Raw genomic sequence first — 19,269 nt, 5'->3', positions numbered from 1 at the left:
GCTTGAATTTTTGTTCAGTTCTTTCAGCTTGAGAAATTCTGGAGATGTTCTTCCCTTTTAATTTTCTAGCTCCAGGTCTTTTTTTTTTTTTAATGTACTTTAGATGAAGGTTTACAGAACTAGTTTCTCATTAAACAGTCAGTACACACATTGTTCTATGACATTGGTTAACAACCCCACGACATGTCAACACTTTCCCTCTTCAACCTTGGGTTCCCTATTACCAGCTTTCTTGTTTCCTGCTGCCTTCTAGTCCCTGTCCCTTAACTCCAGGTCTTTACACATTTCATTATACTTAGTACTCTGGAGCCACCGTTTGAAATCTTCTGTTTAGCTCTTTTACTTCATTTCTTCCATTTGCTTTAGTTACTCTACATTCAAGAACAAGTTTCAGAGTCTTTTCTGACATCCATATTGGTGCTAGCTTGACTTTAACACCTCTTTCATGACGGCTCATTTCCCTTTTTAGTGGCAACGGTATGCAGCTAGAATTAATAATATTATTTGTTTTCGTTGTATTTATTTTTACAATTCCCATCTATAAACAAGTGATGTTGATATCCTATTTGCAAGGCAAAAGTGTTATCACATTTCCCTTTAAAATTTGTTTGCTAAAATATAAAGAAAAAATAAGGCGATTTGAAGACAAATATTAAGTATTTAATATTTCAGATTTAAATACAGGAAACAACGCCCCACGCACAAAGGCCGTCCCCACCCGACCAACCCCTGGATCTAACTGCCACATTCCCTCCGTCTCTCCATCCCTTTCTGGGGGCAGGAGGCGTGGCCCGCCACGAGCCCGCCCCCAGACGGCCTCGCGGCCCACAGACCCGCCCCGAGTGGCCGGGCCCGCCCTAAGCCCCGCCCCCGCGCTCTCGCACCGCCTCGGCCCGCCCCCTCGGGCTTCTCCTTCTCGGCCGCCGTTGCACGACGCTCAGTGGAAGCAAGATGGCGGCGCAGCAGCGAGATCGTGAGGGCGGCGCGCAATTGGCTGGGTCCGCGGCGGCGGCGGCGGCGGAGGCTGACCCCCTGGCCCGCTTCACGTGTCCCGTGTGCTTGGAGGTGTACGAGAAACCGGTGCAGGTGCCCTGCGGTCACGTGTAAGCGCCGGGCCCGAGCCTGGTCGTGGGACGCCTGCCTAGGAGGGGGATGAAGCCGGGGAGCGTCTTGGGGCGAGAGCACAGGCCTAGAGGTGCTTCTCCGCGGGGACCGCCGGGGCCCCTAGACGCCCGCGGAAGCTGTGGAGCGCTCTTCTCCTCCCTTGCTCGCCCCCAGGCATCCAGCCCCACTGCCCGCCTTAGGACAGCAGCCACTGTCTCCTGAGCGCTTGGGATTCCAGGCCGCTTTTCCTGCTACTTTCCTCACGTGACTGTGGAGTCGCATTCTGTTAGGGCCTAAAAGTCCTTCCTCGAAGAGCCAAAGTTTCTCTTGAATAGTCCACATACGTCACCTGTAGACTGAGTACATTTGGCGTTGCATATCGAACTCTGCCAAGTATTTTTACTGTACACTAAAGTTGGAGAAATAATGAGCTAGACCAAAAGAACAAAAGGGAAGTCTTTATGCAAATCTGGTCGGTCTGTCCGTTCTGTGAAAGGGAACTGGGGGATAGAAAATAGGGCTTCTTATTTTTTCTACTTAATTGTGTGTGGGGTTTGTTTCACTCTGTTTTAAGCTTCCATGACTTGAATACTGTTAATAGGCTGGTTATGATGATTAAAAGAGATTTGTGTGAAAATATCCAGTACAGGTCTGGGGCTGTGGTAGGTGCTTTGAGGTTGAGTGGATTTGACTTCAAGCCTTGCTCCATCAGACACACAAACACACCTAAACTGAAAGAATTGTAGAAAATGAGGCCACCTGTTTCTTGCCACTCAGACTCCACACCTCCTCTGTGGCTTCCCTCAGTGTTGATCATGGGCGTCACCTTGGCATTGGTCTTGGGACCCTTTTACTGCTCATTGGGCATTTGCTGGGCCTCACGGGCAATCTTATTCCTAAGCATTCCTTGAAGAGAAGAGAGTTGGCAGCTACCTTCCAGGTGACGGGCCTGAGGCGCACTTAGGTCAGGCTCACCATCGCCTGACTCTTTAGAGCTGAACTGTAGTCTGTTTTGCCAGCTGGGAGAATGGTGCTTGGCATCTGGTGAGGGCTCCCCAGCCACGCTGGCTGCTTTTCAAGGCTTCAAGTACGCTAAGCTATGTACTGCCTCGGGCCATTCCTGCTGGCGGTTCAGGTTGCCTGGACCCTCCCTGCCACTCCCCAAATCTTTCTCGCCCTCTAGTCTCATTTTAATTACCTGTGCCTGATCACCATCCCCATCTAAATTAACCTCTTCTGGGACTTTATTACTTCTTGCACAGAGCAAAACCGAGGGATCAGGAAAACAGTGATCATATCTGTTTTGCCCCTCACTGTATCCCCAGTGTCTGAGCATCCGTATGCCAATCTGACATATAGCTGACTGGATGTGTATCCCCACCATGAAGAGTATAGTAAGAAACAGGCCATTCTGCCCTCAGTTCACCATCCAGTGAATTGATTGTAAATAAGCACTAACAAATGTTCACATAATTGTGAAAATCAGTTGTGCAGTGGGAGGATATTCTAGGGATCAAATGTAGGGGAGGGAGAGGGAGAGGTGATCAGGAATGAACAAACTAAGAAATTAGTGGTGGAAGTAAGCTTAACGAGTGTTGAGGTGGGAGTCTGGGTAGCTTTCTCACTCATTCTTATCCTTGGATCGGCCCTGCTTATCCTCAGGTTTACCTCATTTGGGATTAATTCAGTGGATTTCATTTACTGGTAACATCTAGGAAGAGGCTTGACCCGGCACAGTTTACCAACGGAAGAGGAGCAAGCTTTGAGGTTTCCTTGAGCCAATGAACCTTTCCTAGGTCAGAGGGCAAGGGGCAGTACTGGGGTTCAAAACCTGGCTCTTGTGTACTTGACGTCCTAGCTCCATGTGCTCAGCACCAGTTGTAGACAGATGGAAGCACCTGTGTGAGAGCAGCAGCAGTCTCCCTCAGTTCCAGGCAGTGCTGTTTTCTGCTCTGCCTGATTGATTTTTGTTGTTTGTTGTTGGAAACTTGATCATCACTGCAGCTATGGCTGGGGCAGTGGGCTTTTTTTAAAACTTTTATTTTAAACCCTGAATGATGACATTTTCCTTCAACTTGGTGGGATACAGTGTTGAAGGGCATTTAGCTGGATGCCCAAGAGAAGAGGATTTTCTAAATAGCACTGGGACAGAAATGGTGGCCTATCTGGAAGGCCAGACTAGAAAAGGGCTTGCAGATGGGGAATGGAAACTGAAAGCCAGCTGAAGATGCAGGGACAGATTACAGGTGTCTTCTTGGGCATGACTCAGGCCCAAAGTGGCTCATGAACTTTTGAACAGTGTTTGCGGGAGGGGAGACTTTGGAACTGCGATGTACCTACATGCTGGTTTGGTTTCCTTACGCTCTCAGGTTACTCTCCTGATCTGCTTTGGAGAATAGGCATAACAAATGATAGCTACAAGGTCCTGCCTAACTCTCTCACTTCGTCACTTACCCTTCTCCCCATGGTCTACCATGTCACAGCCCCAAAGGCCTTCCTTCCTGCCTTTTGGACACCCCTTTGTACTTTTTTTTTATTTGGTGTCATCTCTGGAAGTCTTTGTGACCAGATCTGTGTCGCTCTCTCATAGTTTCAGGTCTCAGTTCAGATGTCACCTCAAAGAGGCTTTTTGTATTCACCCCAGCTAATCTCCTTGCCGTGTTTTTTTTTTTTTACTCTATTTTATTTTTTAAATAATTTTTATTGTGCTTTAAGTGAAAGTTTACAAATCAAGTCAGTCTGTCACATATAAGCTTATACACACCTTACTCCACACTACCACTTACTCTCCCCCTAATGAGTCAGCCCGCTTCCTCCTTCCGGTCTTTCCTTTTGTGACAATTTTGCCAGTTTCTAACCCTCTCTACCCTCCTATCTCCCCTCCAGACAGGAGATGCCAACACAGTCTCAAGTGTCCACCTGATACGAGTAGCTCACTCTTCGTCAGTATCTCTTTCCAACCCATTGTCCAGTCCCTTTCATGTCTGATGAGTTGTCTTCGGGAGTGGTTCCTGTCCTGGGCCAACAGAAGGTTTGGGGACCATGACCTCCGGGATTCTTCTAGTCTCAGTCAGACCATTAAGTCTGGTCTTTTTATGAGAATTTGGGGTTTGTATCCCACTGATCTCCTGCTCCCTCAGGGGTTCTCTATTGTGCTCCCTGTCAGGGCAGTCATCGGTTGTGGCCGGGCACCATCTAGTTCTTCTGGTCTCAGGATGATGTAAGTCTCTGGTTCGTGTGGCCCTTTCTGTCTCTTGGGCTCATAGTTACTGTGTGACCTTGGTGTTCTTCATTCTCCTTTGCTCCAGGTGGGTTGAGACCAATTGATGCATCTTAGATGGCCGCTTGTTAGCATTTAAGACCCCAGACGCCACATTTCAAAGTGGGATGCGAATGTTTTCATAATAGAATTATTTTGCCAGTTGACTTACAAGTCCCCTTAAGCCATAGTCCCCAAATCCCTGCCCTTGCTCCGCTGACCTTTGAAGCATTCAGTTTATCCCGGAAACTTCTTTGCTTTTGGCCCAGTCCAGTTGAGCTGACCTTTGGTGTATTGAGTATTGTCCTTCCCTTCACCTAAAGTAGTTCTTGTCTACTAACTAATCAGTAAATAACCCTCTCCCACCCTCCCTCCCTCCCCGCCTCATAACCACAAAAGTATGTGTTCTTCTCAGTTTATGCTATTTCTCGAGATCTTATAATGGTGGTCTTATACAATATTTGTCCTTTTGCCTCTGACTAATTTCACTCAGCATAATGCCTTCCAGGTTCCTCCATGTTATGAAATGTTTCACAGATTCATCGCTCCTTGCCGTGTTTTATATCCTTCAGTTGCTTACAATCTGTCATTAACATTTTTTTTTTCTTCACTCTTATACTCCCGCCAAGAGTATAAGCATCACGAGGACAGAGAGACTTTGTCTAGTTCACCAGCGTGCCCTCAGTGGTGAACAAATAGACTCCCTCACCAGCTCCTATCCAGGTCGCGAATTTCTCCTAGCAGCATTAACGTCTAGCTTAATGACAGAATGGAAGAAAATTCTTAGAGACAGTAAAAATTGGTGAGGTGTGCAGGAGATTGATTACCTTTGGTATGTATTCTGAGTTCTTCCTGGCAGATTTTGTTATCCTGCTATAAACCTGTCATGTTGGATAAGTTGGCTAAGCAGCTAGGGTGTTTCCATGCTTTAGTATATATTCTTTATGCATAGCTTCTCAGCATCATCACCTGCCTGGGCACTCAGGGTAGAGACTTAATCATCTCTTGCTGACTTACTTATCTAGTGCTGCTATAACAGAAATATCACAGGTAGATGGCTTTAACAAAGAGAAACTTACTCTCACAGTCTAGGAGGCTAGAAGTCCAAATTCAGGGTGCTAGCTCCAGGAGAAGGCTTTCTCTTTCTTTTGGTTGTGTAGGAACGTCCTTGTCATCAATCTTCCCCAGTTGGGGAGCTTCTCAGCACAAGGATCCCAGGTCCAAACGACATGCTATTCTTATGGCTCTTGTTTCTTGGTGGTATGAGGTCCCCATGTCTCTGTTTGCTTCTCTCTTTTATATCTCAAAAGAGATTGGTTCAAGACACAAACCAATCTTGTAGATTGAAGCCTGCCGCATTAGCATAACTGCGGATAATCCCATCTTATCAGCATCATAGAAATAGGATTTACAACACATAGGAAAATCACATCAGATGACAAAATGGTGGACAGTCACACAGTACTGAGAATCATGGCTTAGCCAAATTGAAACACTTTTTTGGGGGGGACACAATTCAATCCATGACACTGACTTTCCATCTTTCCTTCTCCTATTAAGTAAGTTGTCAGATCTTTCCTTTTCCAAATTCAGTAAGTTGCCAGGTCCTACTGATTATGCCCCAAATAATTTCTTGAGTTCATTTTCTCTTGCCTCAGTCGGGCCCTCATGGTCCCTTGCCTTACCCATCTCTTTGGGTTCTCCTTCAAGACTCTCCATATCCCCCATCACCTAAAAAGAAACAAACAGAAAACCATGTTGTCCATGGTACCACCAAAGTCATTTTTCTAAAACTTGGGTTTCCTCTTATTAATAAAAAAGATACCTAGCTTTAAATCTCTGGCTCCCTTATGAGGGAAAGTCTGTTAGATTTTTATTTCCTTAGATGCATCATCAGTGTTTAAGCCTGAGGGCCTGGAATATTCTTCCCTTCTTCCATCAGGTGAACTCTTCCTTTTAAGGCTGATCTTGGATGCCGCCTCTGACCTCTGATCAGCTCTGACCTTCTCCAGTCCCAACTAGTTACTCTTGCCTTTGTGTTCTCATAGCACTTTGCATTCACCTCTGGGGATAGCAGCACCCATTTGCTGGGCATTTCATATGTGCTAGACACTGTACTAAGTGTCTGCTGTACATCCAGCAAATCCTAGAGGTAGGTACTACCATGTCCATTTCACAGAGGAGAAGATAGCATTTCAGGGAACCCTGCCAAGATCCCTCAGTGATAGGGACTAAGGTTTGAAATTTCACTGTGTTACCTCAAAACCCAAACCCATTGCTTTGGAGTCGATTCCAACTCATGGTGACCCAGAAGGACAGAACAGAACTGCCCCATAGGGTTTCCAAGGCTGTAGTCTTTACAGGAGCAGACTTGCCACGTCTTTTTCCCATGGAACGGCTGGTGGGTTCAAACTGCCAGCTCTCTGGTGAGCAGCCAAGTGCTTAACCACTGCTTAACCAGGGCTTCTTTTATTACCTCCGCCATAATTCAAATGCATCATTATTATGGTTGAGGTAACACAATAAAATTTCAAACCTTCCTGGCAAGGTTCCCTGAAACTGTTTTCTCCTCTCTGAAATGGACATAGTAGTATCTACCTTTAGGTTTTGTTGGGAGGATGTATAACAGACATTTGAATTGTGGTGTTGGTGAAGAATATTGAATATACCAGGGACTACCAGAAGAATGAACCAATCTGTCTTAGAAGGACAACCAGAATGCTGCTTAGAAACCAGGATGATGAGACATAGTCTCACGTACTTTGGACGTATTATCAGGAGGGACGAGTCCCTGGAGAAGGACATCATGCTTGGTAAAGTAAAGGGTCAGCAGAAAAGAGGAAGACACTCAGCGAGAGGGTCTTGTTGTACATAGGGTCACTGTGAGTCAGAACTGACTCAATGGCACCTACCAACAACCTCAGCCATAACAGTTTCACGGTAATTTGCGTTTGTTTCTGTTGCTGGACTTGTGTGTTCTTTGCAGTCTCCCCTCCCCCTGTTTCTGACCTAGGAGTACTCAGTATTTGAATCGGGAGTAGAAAGGAAGTTTTTTTTTTAACCCGTTATTCATTGATGTCTTTTTAAAAGTTTACCCATTTCTGTTGTCCCGTCTCCATGGTGCATGACGGTGGTTCTCTGTGTGTCTTGTTCTAGCTTTTGCTCTGCATGCCTGCAGGAATGTCTGAAGCCGAAGAAGCCCGTCTGCGGGGTATGCCGCAGCGCTCTGGCCCCTGGCGTCCGAGCCCTGGAGCTCGAGCGGCAGATTGAGAGCACAGAGACATCTTGCCATGGCTGCCGTAAAAATGTATGTGGAAGTAAGATGGACGCGTCAGTGTTTTTCTGTGATGAGATGGGGTAAACATCGAGCTGTTATGGGGTAAATGTAGCACCATTTTTGAAGCTAGAGTGTGAATAGGTGATGGCACGGCACCCGTGCATGGTTAGGTGTCTGGTGATGGCTGTGCCATTTCATTTTGAGACTCTTCTGGTTTTATGATCATTACAATTTTGTTAATTTCATATCCTGCAAAAATACAAAATTATATAGGCTTGTTCCCCACCCTACTCTTCAGAAGTTACAACTTTAAAAATGGTTCAATTTAGAAGCCTACCTAACATTTTCTACTTTGACAAATAACAGATGTAGAGTTTTTGCAAACACAAATGTAGGATTTTTACAGAATAGGATCATACCATAACATGTACTGCTACAACTGGATTTTTTCACTTAATGACTTATGGGACAGCCGTGCCTGGCAATGTCCTTACCTTTAATGCCCGCTTCCTCCCACAGTATGGATATACCTTAATACTGCCTTCCTTTCAGAATGGCTTAGCACCAGGCATGCACAGTGGGCGATTAGGTTTCCGGATGGGGCTATTTCCCAGCCCTTTCAGTTGGGAGCGCCTTGGTTGGCGGCTTAAAGTCCTTAAGTTCTTTAAATGGGGGGAAGACAGGAAGAATCATGATAAGCCAGAGGTCAAATAGTAGAGCTTTTTTTTTTTTCTTTTCTTTTTTTCTGGTGGTTTCTTTTAATTTAGAAACTGAAGATACTGATATAAATTTTCCTATTACTTTCATCTTTCTTTATGCATGCTAAAGGTTTTTTTTTGGTACGCTTTTGATTTTCTTTTTAAAAAGATTAGTAATTATACTGTGGGTATACCTCCAAAAGTGTTTTTCTTCCCCAGAGTCCCCTCTTTCTTCATTCCTTACACTTTTCTTTCTTTTTGGAATGCCTGTAATAAAAGTACTCTTCTCTGGGCTTTATTCTCTCTCTCCATGTTACTGTTGCAAAGCCTAGATTTTATAAGGCAGATAGAATTCAGATTTTGGGTCTTTAAAGATCATCTGTCATGATTTGGCAATTAATACCTTAGCTAGGGTTAGTACTAGCTTTTATCCCTTTTTCCTAAACGATTTTCTCTGCAGCACAGATGTGCAAGAATGTGGTTCTTGGCTTCCTGTAAGGAGACAAGTTTAAATGCTAGTGTAGAAAATGTAAGCTTGGCTGTATTTGGATTGTGTCTGTGAGTAGAGAGCATGTGGTGAACAAAGCAGATCTCTGGGAGAGTCAGAGTGAAAGAAGCTGTCCTCTTCTGGTTGAGTAAAACAGCAGCCTTGGCAGTCACGGAAATCCTGGAAGGAACAGGGTTTCAGCCCCATCAGCACAACCAGGAGTCTGGTGGGATTGTTTGCCAGTGTGGCATAGGCCTAGTTTTCGTCTTGCCCTTGCTTTGGGGCTGCATTGGGCCTGGTACAAAGTCCTGACTAACTTGTGGCATCTGATTCCTTAGTTCTTCCTATCCAAGATCCGGGCCCACGTGGCTACCTGTTCCAAATACCAGAATTATATCATGGAAGGTGTGAAAGCCACCACTAAGGATGCATCTCTTCAGCCAAGGTACGAGGCTCGGTCACTCCCTCAGGTGGACGTCTTCCTTTGCTGCAGAGCGTGGACGCTGCGTGTTCAGGGATTTACGTAGATGTGTGAGTTTGGGAGGAGCCTTGGTGGCACAGTGGTTAAGAACTCGGCCACTAACCAAAAGGCCTGCAGTCCGAATCCACCAGCTGCTCCTTGGAAACCCCTATGGAGTGGTTCTGCTTTGTCCTATAGAGTTGCTATGAGTCGGACTTGACTTGATGGCAGTGGGTTTGGGTTTTATTGGAGAGCTTGAGAAAGTAGTAAAGGTATAGTTGTTACGCTGGCTATAGCTGATCTAAGTTTTTTTTAAGTTGGAGGCTGGTGTCTCTGCAATGTTTACTTCAGATGTTAGCTGTGCCAATAAGTTACGTTCAAAACACTTGACCTGATTCTGACACGGTAAACAGAATCCTTGTCATGATACATTCGGTGGGCTTTGCCCTGTTTTGAAGTGTACAGTGGTTGAAGTTGTGTGGAAAGGTACTCACGGAAGTTTTTTTCTTTTTTCCTGCCTTTTCATTTTCTAGGAATATCCCAAACCGTTACACTTTTCCTTGCCCTTATTGTCCTGAGAAGAACTTTGACCAGGAAGGACTTGTGGAACACTGCAGATTATTCCATAGCACAGATACCAAGTCTGTGGTAAGAGTAACATTTTTTTTTTTTTTTTTTAATTTTGCCTTGTGAAAAAAGTCCAGCTTATAGAAAAATGACAAGATTAGTACAATGATCTTCTATATTTCTGTATACCCTTCACCTAGATTCACAAGTTAACGTTTTACTATATTTCCGTTATCCTAATGCATAGTTTTTGCTAAAGCATTTGTGAATAAGTTACAGACATCATGACCCTTCGCCCCTAAATATTTCAGTCTGTATTTCCTAAGAACAGGACGTTCTCTTACAAAACCACGTTTTTGTGTATAATTATCATATACAGGATATTTAACATTGACATAGTCTAACATCTAATGTGGGATCCATGGTCAGATTTTGGTAGTTATATAATGTCTTTCATAGCCAATTCCCTCTCTGCCCAAAATCCTAGATGCAGTGTGTTACCATTAGTTGTCATGTCTCCTTGGTCTCCTTTAATCTGGAGCACATCCCCAGCCTTTTTTGTCTTTCTTGACCTTGACATTTTTTAAGAGGACAGGCCAGTTTGTAGACTGTTCTTCAGTTTGGCTTTACCAGTTTCTTCATTGTTAGACTCAGGTCATGCTGGTTGTGGCGAGGATGCTGTGTAAGTGGTCCTGCATGTACTACCTCACGGGTCGTGTGATGCCTGTTGGTCCTGTTTTTGGTAATGTTGACTTCGATCACTAGGTTAAGGATCAGTTGGTGTCCACCAAGTTTCTCCTCCATGAAGCTGCCATTTTCTTGTTAAGAGTAGTTTCTTTGTAGATGTGGGGAAAGAGGATTTAGATGAAATTGTTAGGAAAAGGCTTATCAGTCCTTTGACATTTTATTTAAATATCAAAGATTGGCATGTAGTTTCTTTAAAGACAAAAGTTTGAATTTGATCCTCCGCAGTGTATTACTCATCCCTCTTAATGTGATTGGCTGACTAAATCTTAATACAACTTCCTCTTTTGTTTTGTTTTGTTTTCCCATTTGTCTCAGACTGTTTCTTATAAACTAGTTCAGGTGACAGGCTTAGCTTCATTGCTGTAAGGGGTGGTGCACAGACTGTAGAATTTGCATGAACTTTTGTAAGGATACTAGGGCAACTGTCATCGCTCATCTTGTTAGGCCTGGTAGCATTCTTTATTTTTCTTCCGTAAATCTTAATATACAACTAGTCTATTCAAGAATACCTGAAATCCTGTCATAACTGTTGAACCCCTTGCCAAGTCCAAATTCTAGTCAGTGCAGCCACTTTGTACATGGTGCTTGCTGGCCTCTTAACATTGTGCTGTTACGGTTTTCAGAGATGGGTAACCTTTCTGTCTGCCTTTGCCGCCTCCCCCAACTTGAGAACTGGGCCAGCTTAGTCCATTGTGTGCCCCCATCTCAACAGTCCTTGTCCCCAGCACATTCTGCAGTGGCTAAATCTTTTCATGAAGCTCCTGGCGTGAACTGTCCCCATCTTCCCAAATACAGGCTCAATCCTGCTTTTAACTGAGAAGTTCAAAGTATCAGGTGTGTCCTTATCTCTCGTGCCTATATCAGGAGCTCTCCAGTTTACACCTGAGGTCGCACGCTAGCACATCTGACCCACACGCGTTAATTTTTCTAACTTTTTAAAAATAAGGATATTTCTCAGTCTCGATATGCTACATTTGAAAAATCAGAAGTTCTAGCAAAACTCGACTGGCTCTGAGAAGTTACTGCCCCTTCTAGATGGGCAGTGTCATCCCTTAACACCCAGCCAGCTTCACTCATTTGCCCTACTAGCTGGCACCTGTAGCTCTTGAGTTTGTAGCCCTTGGTCCTTGTCCCTGTCCTTCCCCTCTGTGTCGGGGAAGAAGGCTTCTTGTCAAGTCTAACTCTTCTCCACCAGCATTCTCACATCTCAGTAAAGGACCAAGAGAGGGTCTGGCAGTAAGAGCTCAGTGTAAGTGTTCCGTATCATTGCTGCTCCAGAGACTTCGCCTGTCATGTTTCTTCTCTTAACTCCAGCTTTTCTCTCTACCTGCTTCTTACCTGTGTGTTCAAACATGCCCAGGTCTGCAGGGCTAATTCATGGGAAGCCTTTTGATCCGGTAGTTTCTCGAGGGAGCAGTTTCTCTTTCCCTCAGGCTCTGGTTTTCCAGCTGTGCCGTCCCTTTCCTACCCTCCCCTCGATCCCCTGTAGAGTCTGGTTTCCACCCCATCCGTCCCACTGTTGGCACCTCCATGCCCCCAGCTGATTTTCTTGGAGTTCTTGTTTTTCTTCACCTCTTAGTAGCTTTTAAAATTTGTTTCTGTGTACATAGTTAATCCATGGTGTAAGAGGTGGACTGTAAAAAGTGTGTCTCCAGCTCCATCCCCTAGTCAGCCGGTTCCCTGCCACAGCATCGTCCCCAGTGTTTCTTTATATTCTTGCATTTCAGTCAGTGTTCAGGTTTATTAACCTACTACATTCCATTTTAGTATAATAAAAAGAAACCCAAGGTAAAGTAAAACAGCACACCATAGTGGCTGGACAGTCACAAAGAATTGATTATTTTCACTCAGAAATAATCAGCCTCATGGTTTGGCGCTAATAATCATTCTTCTAGTATATCTTTATTGCACAGATAACTGAAATGTTAGTAAGCAGATGCTAACCTGGAACTGGTCTACGAGGGCTGCTGTAACAAAATACCACAAACCAGGTGGCTTAGAAGAATGGAATTTTACTATGTCACAGTTCTGGAGGCCAGATGTCTGAGATCAGGGCGTTGTGTTGATTGCTCCTGACCTTTTGAGGGCGAATCTGTCCCATGCCTCTCTCCCAGCTTCTGGTAGGTGCAGGTGTTTTTTTGCCTTGCAGCTGTAGCATCACATGTCATCTGTCCTTTGTTTCCTTGTCACTGTGTATCTTCTCCTCTTCTGTAAGGACCAGTTGTATAGGACTAGGACCCACTCTCTTCCAGTATGACCTCGTGTTAACCAAACTGACATATTAAAAGAGCTTATTTCCAGAGTCACAGTCACAGCTTCAGGGGTTAGGACTTCAACACAAGTCTTCAGGGACATGGTTCAATCCGTAACAGTCATTATACTTGCCATTTTACTTTCCCTCGTGATTCCAGAATGGCTGCACAGTACGTACTCTTCGACTGCACTAGGCAAGATAAGAGATGTGTCCTAGGAAAAGTACCCTAAACCCGAGTTTCCAATTCCATCTTCAAGAGGCTTTAGTTATGGTTCTTAATAACTAGTTACTGATGGAGAGAGCAAGTGTGCATAGACACACAGACGCACAAATGCCACCCATCTCTGCCCACTACCCATTTTCAATTTTAAAGTTAGCTAGGAGGCCTCAACTGTGTTGGTAATTATGAAAAGTAAAATAGAACATTCAGTTAAAATAGTACAGGTGACCCAGTTCAGTTCCTGCCATCATATCACTTCCCCAGCCTTCACTTTAGGAGTGATTTAGCGCAGAAACCAGTGTGCCATACAAGTTAAGTGGATTGCATACCTTAGAGACCTGGTTGGTAGCAGGACCGTACTGGAACCCAGTTCTCCTGGCTCCTAAACCAGTTCTTTTTTCACTGCACCAGAAATGGCCTTCCTGGAATGCTCATCAGCCCTTGAGTAGTGCTATGTGGAGCCCTAGAGGCAGAGTGGTTTAAGCACTTGGCTGCTAACCAAAAGGTCAGCAGTTTGAATCCACCAGCTGCTCCTTGGAAACCATATGTACTCTGTCCTGTAGGGTCGCTATGAGTTGGAATCGACTTGACAGCAACGGGTTTTATGTGGAAGTTTACAATTGAATAATTGAAATACTAAGTTATATGGACAAATTACCAAATCATATGATCCAAAGACATTCCTAGTGTTTTGAATGTTCTTCATGAGATTTGTGTCTGTCCCACTTTAGTGAAACTGAAGCACATTCTACATTCTGTAGCCAATTTTTTGGGCATCTGTTCCACATCAAAATATGTGTAGGTTTGCTTCCCCCCTTTTTTTTTTTAATTTTATCATAATGAAAAGATAGTATTTGGCAATTCAGTATTTTTTACATGTACGATTTAGTGAGATTGATTACGTTCATCATGTGCAGGTATCACCACTGTCCATTTCAAAATTACTCCACCACCATTAACAGAAACTCACCGCCCCAGCTGCTTTTTTTAATGGCCCCACAGTTTTCATCACACAGCCATACCACCATTTAACTGGTTCCTTAGTGATGGACATTGAGCTTTGTTGTCTTAGTCTTCTAAAAAAAAAAAAAATAGTCTTCTAGTCCTGCTATAACAAATACCACAAGTGGTTGGCTTTAACAAATAGAAGTTTATTTCTTCACAGTGAAGTAGGCTGAGTCCAAATTCAGGGCATCAGTTCCTGGGGAAGTCTTTCTCTTCTTTGTCAGCCTTCTCATCAGTCTTCCCTTAGACTGGGAGCTTCTCCATACTGGGATCCTGGGCGCCCTGCTCCCAGCACTTCTTTTTTTGGTGATATGTGGTCCCCAGATCTCTGCTTGCTTCCCTTTCCTTTTATCTCTTGTAAGGCCACACCCCAGGGAAACTCCCTTTACATTGGATCAGGGATATGACCTTAGTAAGGGTTTTACATCCCACTCTGGTCCTCTTTAACATACAATTGCAATCACAAAATGGAGGACAACCACACAATACTGGGAATCCTGGCCCAGCCAAATTGATAACACACATCTTTGGGGGGACATAATTCAATCCATGACAAGCTTATTCCCAGACAGTGGTGTCAGGAAGTTTGATTAAGGACTGGCTGTTAAATGCTACTAATAAATTATTGTCGATTGTTAGGTGTGATAACAGAACTGTATTTATATAGGGAAATACCCATTTTTTGGACTGTACTAAAATAGTTCAAGGTGAAATGTCTTATTTTAAAATGCTTTATTTTTTTTGCAGAAATCAGTATGACATGTCAGTTTAGGTGCTGGGTTTAAAAGATAGTCCATTAAACTATTGCCTGGTTTTCTGTATGCTTGAAATTTTTCATAATAAATTTTTAAATGCTACCATAAATTTTTACATATGTTTATGTGTGTCATGAAATAAAGCCTTTGGTGTGAATTAATTTGATCAAATGTTACACGCACTCATGATTTTGGTGAACATTACTAAACTGCTCTGTGGTTTCTGGTACTACAGCTGATTCTTTCCCATGCCTTGGCTTCCTGAAATCCCTCTTAGTAGTGCCTGTTGAGGCCTTCTCTTCCTTCGGCTCTTTGTCTTCTGCTCTAGCTCCACCTCCTACAGAACTCCTTCACTCTCGGTGTTTCAGCCATTCCTTTGGAAGCCGCCTCCTTCTCGACCTCTAGTCCTGACCTGTTTGTAGCTCCACAGCTGCAGCTCTTCTACTCAAAGAGTCTTCTGCCAGCTCAGATTCATCTCTTGCCAAACCTTTTGTCACCTTATCTTCCTTGCAAATGGGGTGTGAGATTCCATCTCTAAACCAGAGCATTTCTGCCCCATCCTGGTTCCTCCCTGTTCACCTCCACAAATTTTCTTTTCTAGCTGCACTAGTCATCTGGCTTCTTCTCTGGTACTGCCTCCTGGCTGAGCTCCACACTGCTGCTCCCCTGGAGCACACCTTTGTCTTCTCTTTCCTTTTCCAAATACCTCCCAGCCTTCAAAGCCCCAGTCAGCCTTTTTTAGCCTGATTCCCCTCATCTGAGCTTTTACTTTATCAAACTAGCACATAAAGCACTGTTTTACCTCCTTGGGACATCACTCATCTGGTTATCGATTTTCTTTGTGCTTTTGGGTCATCTCGTGTCTTGGGTGAGAAGGCCATGTTCTATGCCTGTGACACACTTTTCTGACCACAGTAGGGGCTCAGAAAAAAGGTGGCATCGTGACGTCTGCTTTATCCACCCCCAAGTGTCATTTGACTCGAGTAGGAGACATGCAGTGTTCCTGGGATCCTGATGTGCACGTGAAGGAGTGACCAGGCCCCTGCTGATGTCTCAGGAAAGCTGTTCTGGAAGAAAGGAGGCCAGACACAGGCCGCAGGGCTGATATCAGCCTGGATGTTGAGTGCCTAAGACCTTACTTCTTTGTTGAAAGGTTTGTCCGATATGTGCCTCGATGCCCTGGGGAGACCCCAACTACCGGAGTGCCAACTTCATAGAGCACATCCAGCGCCGGCACCAGTTTTCTTACGACACTTTTGTGGTGAGTCTGGAGCCCAGGCTCTGCTCTCTCTCCTGGGGGACAGCACAGCTCCATCGCTTCACTTATGGGGAGGGCTCTGGGCCCCATTGTTGAGCTTTGTCACCTGACGTAATGGGCTCCTAGTCCATGGAACGGCAGCTGTGTGGTCTCTACTCTTGAACCAGATGAGTGGCCAGAGCCTCGTGTGTTTTGGTATCTGAGGAGGTGAGCTGGCTGGTCATCTAGACCAACCCTCCTCAACCCCCACCCCTACAAATTTTGCCCACTTTCTTTTGGGATATATAGTTTCTGCCCGTTACCTAACCTAGTTTGGTTATATATATATCTTAAGGTCAAATGCCCATGGGGGCCAGCAAGTAATGAAAGTGTTCTGTCCTCATGAGAATTTACAAGCTGGAGAGTGGGTGACTCACTAAGGGAGCGGTGAGGGGAGCTGCCGTCACCTCTGGCTGATGGTTGTCGGGCGGAAATCCAGGCAGTTTTGGCCAGTCTCACTCCTTACCCACCCCTCCCCCTAGAAGCTGGAAATGCAGGATTTCATATGAAGTGTCACAGATTTTATTTTTTAATACTTCAGATCAAACAAAACACATCCACATGCCAAACTGGCCATCAGGCTTGCACCCTCCCTTAGAGCTGGGTGGGCATGCAGGGGCGTGCTCTTGTCCTGGCATTCCGCTGGTGGACCAGTTTGTCTAGCTGCCTGAAGTGACCCTTTTCTTTATCTCAGGGCCTGAGAAGCAAAGTCCAGATCTTTCCCAAGTTGTCATAAAGAATATTTATTCTGAGTCTAACAGTACCTGAGATTCAGGTCAGAATAACTGTGCTTTTTGTCAGTGCTGTAAAGATGAATAGAATTCCTAAAAATGCCCAAATAGATCATTTTGTCTCATTAAAGAAAGTTTCACTACAGTTTCTCCAATACATTGTGGCCCCAAAAACCCCATTCTGTGCTGGGCACTGAAGCCACCCTTATAGAAGTGACACTCAGCCAGGTGTGTTTGTGCTCATTTGGCTTCCCCTGGTGATGCACTGCTTTAAACAGGCGAGCACTTGGTCTGTGCAGGGCTCCCTTCTAAGGGTCTGACGTGTTGTCTGGTCCTCACAGTCTCCATATAAGGGAGGCATCCATGTGCTCGTTACAAGGATAGGGCAGCAGAGGCACAGAGAGGTTAAGTCATGTGCCCAAAGTTACACAGCTAGCATAGCAAACAGTGGCACTGGAATCTGGTCCTGATTAGCCCACTCTGAAGCCCATCCCTAGACTGCCCTGCCTTTCCTACTGAAAGCGAGTCTTTGCAGCTGCGAATAGTTGCAGCACCTGAGTGTCTGTTTTGCCGCAGGATTACGATGTTGATGAAGAGGACATGATGAATCAGGTGTTGCAGCGCTCCATCATGGACCAGTGAGCAGCCTCTGCTGTGTGTCTCCCATTCCAGAGCTTCCACGTGAAACTTTGGACTCATACACCTTCAGTGTACAACAGACCTGGAAGTGATCCGTGGCATTAAGGACAGGGCCCTTCTGACAGGGGAAATAAGGGCCCCAGGTCAGAGCCTCTCTTTCCTCTGGGCTCTTACCAAAGCTTTCTTCCCCTGCCATTAACCTTGTTTATCACGCGGTCTAGTCTTATAATCCTCCTAACCCTCAGCTACTTGCTGGAGCTTCTGCCTCGTCTTCTGGAAGAGAATCCAGCCTCTCCACCGCCACCTGGTCTTGTTTCACACTTGTTCCTGCAGTCCGGTGTTCATCTCTCAGGTCCTCTGAGCCAGCCGGGACCTTTTCTGGGTCACAAATAGCACAAATGAGACAAGTGTCTCCTTGGCCTTGAGGTGTGTGAGCTCTGGCAGCCGTGCGGCTGGGCATTGGTGAAGCTCCCGGTGCTAGAAGCTGGGCAGTCCTGTTGGGTCTGATGCTGGAAAGTTTGATTAGGGATATTTACCTCCTCCTGCACACCTTTAGCATTAACTGGTTCAGTCTTAAATGCCTGCATGGTGCCTTTTTAGGATAAGGTGTAACCATATATTTTTAGTAAAAGTAAATGTTCTTAGGTTAGGAAAGTTAAAGCCCATGGTATCCGTAAATGGGGAGGAGGGTCAAAACTTTTTGCTTCTGATTTTCAAACTAATGAGCTGTTTTCGTATGACCGCGTCAGGTTTACCTCTTTATTTGGGGGTTTGCTTACAGTCTTGTTCTTGAAACATGAAAAGGAGTCCAGAATAAGAAGGAAGAGACAGGGCTACACGGGTATTGATTCTTTTATCTTCTATTTAGTGACTTATATTAAACTGAGCATTGTTTTTCTGTCACAGATGGTTTCCTTGTGAACCTGGTTTCAATGTGTAAATTGGTGTGTGAAAACCTTCCCTCCAAATGCAGAGAGAGGTTATAGGCAATCTGATACCACACCCTGTTGCCTCTTGTGACAAGACGAACTATTCATAAAGGAGACAATCTCCCAATGAACAGTTGTTGATAAAAGCTGTCTACTAGAAACTCACTTTGGTAACAAGCCCCAAGTTCAGGATAGTTCACGAATATTAATAAATATAAGGCTAAAATGCTTGTAAGCCTATTTCTCTAGGAGCAGAATATCTGGTCAAGCAAAAGGCATATGACATTAGGTCCTTTTTTTTTCATGTCAAACATTTCTAGCCTGAATGTGGAGATGTTTCTAGTCAGCGGCCAAGCTTACAATAACAGAAGTGCTTTGGCCTGTATTCTGCCACCACGGGCTTCCCTACCTGCCAGTGAGGAGCTGCAGGTGCCTGACAGCTGGTGAAGACGGGCCTGTAATAACTTCCTCATGCGCTGTTGCATGGGAGGGCCACGGCGTTAAGGTCAGCTTCTTCACTGTAGTTTCTGGAGAACGTTCACTCAGGCCTCCCCAAGTTGAGATCCTCTCTGTAAAGTCTGGAGGGGAATTGGACAGAACCTGTGTTTGAGGGACCCGATCAGAGCACATCCATCTTGCTGGTGGTTCAGAGAAACTTATTTTCTTGTATTAAGTGCACTTCATGTATTTCTAATAAGATGACTTTCCAGAAAGTGAAATTTGTTATGTTCTGGCTTTTAAAAGGTGAAATAAAAATAAATTTCATAATTTATCCAACTGGTAAGCGGTAATGACTGTTTTCATTAAACACCATTTGCTGGCATCTGGGCCTGGGGAGCG

At 44.8% G+C, this 19,269-nt stretch overlaps 1 protein-coding gene across 1 annotated transcript; it reads left to right on the top strand.

Moving 5' to 3' along the window:
* Window positions 1–931: 931 nt before the first annotated feature.
* On the top strand, window positions 932–18,768 carry RNF114 (ring finger protein 114). Its single transcript, XM_049868934.1, has 6 exons — window positions 932–1,103; window positions 7,520–7,670; window positions 9,164–9,270; window positions 9,819–9,933; window positions 15,987–16,094; window positions 17,438–18,768. The coding sequence occupies exons 1-6, from the start codon at window positions 952–954 to the stop codon at window positions 17,501–17,503; spliced, it is 699 nt and encodes a 232-aa protein (XP_049724891.1). The 5' UTR covers window positions 932–951; the 3' UTR covers window positions 17,504–18,768.
* The last annotated feature ends 501 nt before the right edge of the window (window positions 18,769–19,269 follow it).

The sequence above is a fragment of the Elephas maximus genome, chromosome 25 (genome assembly GCF_024166365.1).
Source record: "Elephas maximus indicus isolate mEleMax1 chromosome 25, mEleMax1 primary haplotype, whole genome shotgun sequence".
Classification (NCBI taxonomy): Eukaryota; Metazoa; Chordata; class Mammalia; order Proboscidea; family Elephantidae; genus Elephas; species Elephas maximus.
This window is presented reverse-complemented; position numbering and strand designations above follow the sequence as displayed.

Excerpts from the sequence above, each read along its gene's own strand:
- RNF114 (XM_049868934.1), top strand. The coding sequence starts at position 952 with ATGGCGGCGCAGCAGCGAGATCGTGAGGGCGGCGCGCAATTGGCTGGG. Across the intron at positions 7,671-9,163 it reads GCCATGGCTGCCGTAAAAAT|TTCTTCCTATCCAAGATCCG; the intron begins GTATGTGGAAGT and ends CTGATTCCTTAG. Across the intron at positions 9,271-9,818 it reads GATGCATCTCTTCAGCCAAG|GAATATCCCAAACCGTTACA; the intron begins GTACGAGGCTCG and ends TTCATTTTCTAG.